This window comes from Echinops telfairi, unplaced genomic scaffold (genome assembly GCF_000313985.2).
Source record: "Echinops telfairi isolate 266 unplaced genomic scaffold, ASM31398v2 ScPeMD7_655;HRSCAF=1070, whole genome shotgun sequence".
Classification (NCBI taxonomy): Eukaryota; Metazoa; Chordata; class Mammalia; order Afrosoricida; family Tenrecidae; genus Echinops; species Echinops telfairi.
Window position 1 is genome coordinate 23,295,658 of NW_022104553.1, and position 2,535 is coordinate 23,298,192.

At 47.3% G+C, this 2,535-nt stretch overlaps 1 protein-coding gene across 1 annotated transcript in view; it reads left to right on the forward strand.

The window, feature by feature from the left end:
• Positions 1-2,535, forward strand: part of PLA2G4C (phospholipase A2 group IVC) — a 43,448-nt gene that overhangs the window by 37,028 nt on the left and 3,885 nt on the right. The window contains exon 13 of the mRNA XM_045292650.1: positions 1,313-1,417. Coding sequence (XP_045148585.1) covers positions 1,313-1,417 — 105 coding nt within the window. The remainder of the gene's footprint in view (positions 1-1,312; positions 1,418-2,535) is intronic.

A 2,535-nucleotide genomic window follows, 5' to 3' on the forward strand; every position in this document is an offset into this window, starting at 1 on the left:
TTTATCTTTTTTGTTTTCTGAATAAGTTCTACTTTCTCTCATAGGAAAGGTGAGTTGTTATGAATAAGGGTCCTCGTAATTTTGATGATATCATTCGTGTATATATTTTCCTCACATTTTATAGTTTTTTGATAGCGTTCCTTATCTATTTTCTCTTTTCTTTTTTTAATTGTGGATTGGGTGAGGGCTTACATATCAGATCATGTTTTGCATTCACTATTATAAACAATGTCTCAAACCTCCTAGTAGTTGGCTCTGTCACCCCCTTTTTTCCCCATCTCCCTCTTGTAGTATATTATTTCCCCTTCAACAAAGTTAACTGTCTACCGTCTACTGCTAGCCTTCTACATCTCCTTTCCACCCTTCCTTTCCCACCCTTGGAAATTGTGTTGTGCTGAATTGACTAGAGAAACGAATCCAGTGACACTACTACATGGGTAAGAAAAGGCTTTAAATCAAGAAGTCATTATATATCAGGAAAACATCCCAGCCCAGTCCCATCAGTCCGATAGTAGTCCATAATCCCTTCTTCAGGCTCATACATCATTCTGCAATGATGCAGAATGCAGGGGGATCACAGGCTGGTGTGTGCAGAGCCCTGTGGATCCAATGACTGGCTGATGCATGGCGGCAATTAGGGTCAGCCAGCAGGAAAGCGAAACAGAGAGACAAGGGGAGATTCCCAAGGCCCTCCTTAGGAGAAGGCCACACCCACAAGGAGGCATCATCAGGCTGTGACCAGACTCACAGGTTGAATATCACCCCGAGACTCTTCTATATCTTCAAGATGGCATGAGATGACGCCATGGCCACAGTAACTGTCAAAGTCTATTCTTTTTCCTATGAAAACCTCGACTTGATTTTTCAAACAACAGTGGTCTCACACGGTCCGTGCCCTTTTCTTTTTGGACTGACTTCACCCAGCATAACCTCCTCCGAGCCCATCCACATCGTGAGGTGCTTCACCATGGTGCTGTTGCTCTTTAACGATGGGTAGCAGCGCTTTGGGTGTTAGATACCAAAGTGTATTCATCCCTCCTTCTGCCGATGGGCGTTGAGGCGGCTCCCATCATCTTGCTATTGTACGAATGATGCTTCGGTGAACGTGGGTGTGCATATACATGCCTTCTTTTTTAAGGTAATCTTGTAGAATGCAAGGTTGTGGGGCTTCAAACAAGCCATGGAAAAACTCCCATGGTCTGTCAGTCACTCTACGGGTGTCTCCTAACAACTGACATTGATCTATGGAGGGCCCAATGGGGCTCCAGAAATCCCTGTTAAATGAACACCAGATCTTTTGACCCCATCTCAGGGAGCCCCGGAAGTTCAAAGGGGTCACCGAGGAGGACGTGGACTGCCCGAGGACTGTAGGGATAGAGATCACCAACAACACGGATGTGACATTCAAGGAGCCACTGTGAGTTTCCAGTTTCCTTTCCTCCGTAGCTTCTGCCCCCAAATGTCCCACTGCCCCACAGTTGTGATCCTCCCAGAAGGCCAATGGGTGCCTCTGGGTATGTACTTCTGATTCTGACCGACCACGGGCCTCGATCGCACCCACCTCTTGCTTTCTCTGGGGCCTCAGGTGAGATACACCCCCTGCTTCTGCTTCCATTGCCCAGGTGCTCTCTACTCCATAGGATGTCACAGTAAACCAGCCTCTGACAACCTCGGGGTCCGTAGGTGCAATTGTACGGATCGAATATATAAAGATCATAGTAAAGTCATAGAAGATAGGAGAGGGGATAAAATTAAAGGAGTCAGACACATTTGATGGTCGCATGCTCACCTCAGCCCCTCTTGGTGGTCCACATGGAGGTGGGAGACGAGGGGAGGAGAGGGGGGTCTTTACTGTCTTGGGACATTTATAAGTAGCCAGTAAGACATGCATATTCAGGAGTTACGTATGTCACAAGGTGGGTGGTCATCACAGTAAAGCCCCTGAGCTGACAGGTGAGGAAACCTAATGCCTGCACTGGGGGAAGGCATGAGGGGGGGATGGGTGCAGAGGAGATGACCAAAGGATGTCTGCTTCTATAGGGAGACAGAATCAACCATGTGCTCACTTTAAGGCAACGTAGCTAGAAGGGGAGAGTCTGTGGGAACGCTGTTTAAAGCAGGATCATGGACTTGGACTTTAACTTACCAAAGTGGTGTCTTTCCTACCGTGGAATATTAGCTTTCCAGATTCCATCTGTTGTAAGTCAGGGAATACAGTCCTGGTCATATTTCTCTCAATGTTAGTTTCCCACAACAGGAAGTGTTGGAAACCTGGAAGTGTAATGCTTCAAGAAAGGTGTTTGGACCTTCGTGACACCCCCAAACACACACGGTCACTGTTGAGCAGATTCGGACTCATCACGGCCCCATGAGACAGAGTAGAGCTGCCCCATAGGGTTGCGAGGGTGTAAGTTTTGACACCACATTTGTCGGTCCATTTGTCATACCGTGGCAGCTCAAGTGATGATGCTGGAAGTCCTATCAGTGGGATTCCAAATAGCATATCACTGGTCACCGAAAGCAAACAGATTCAGT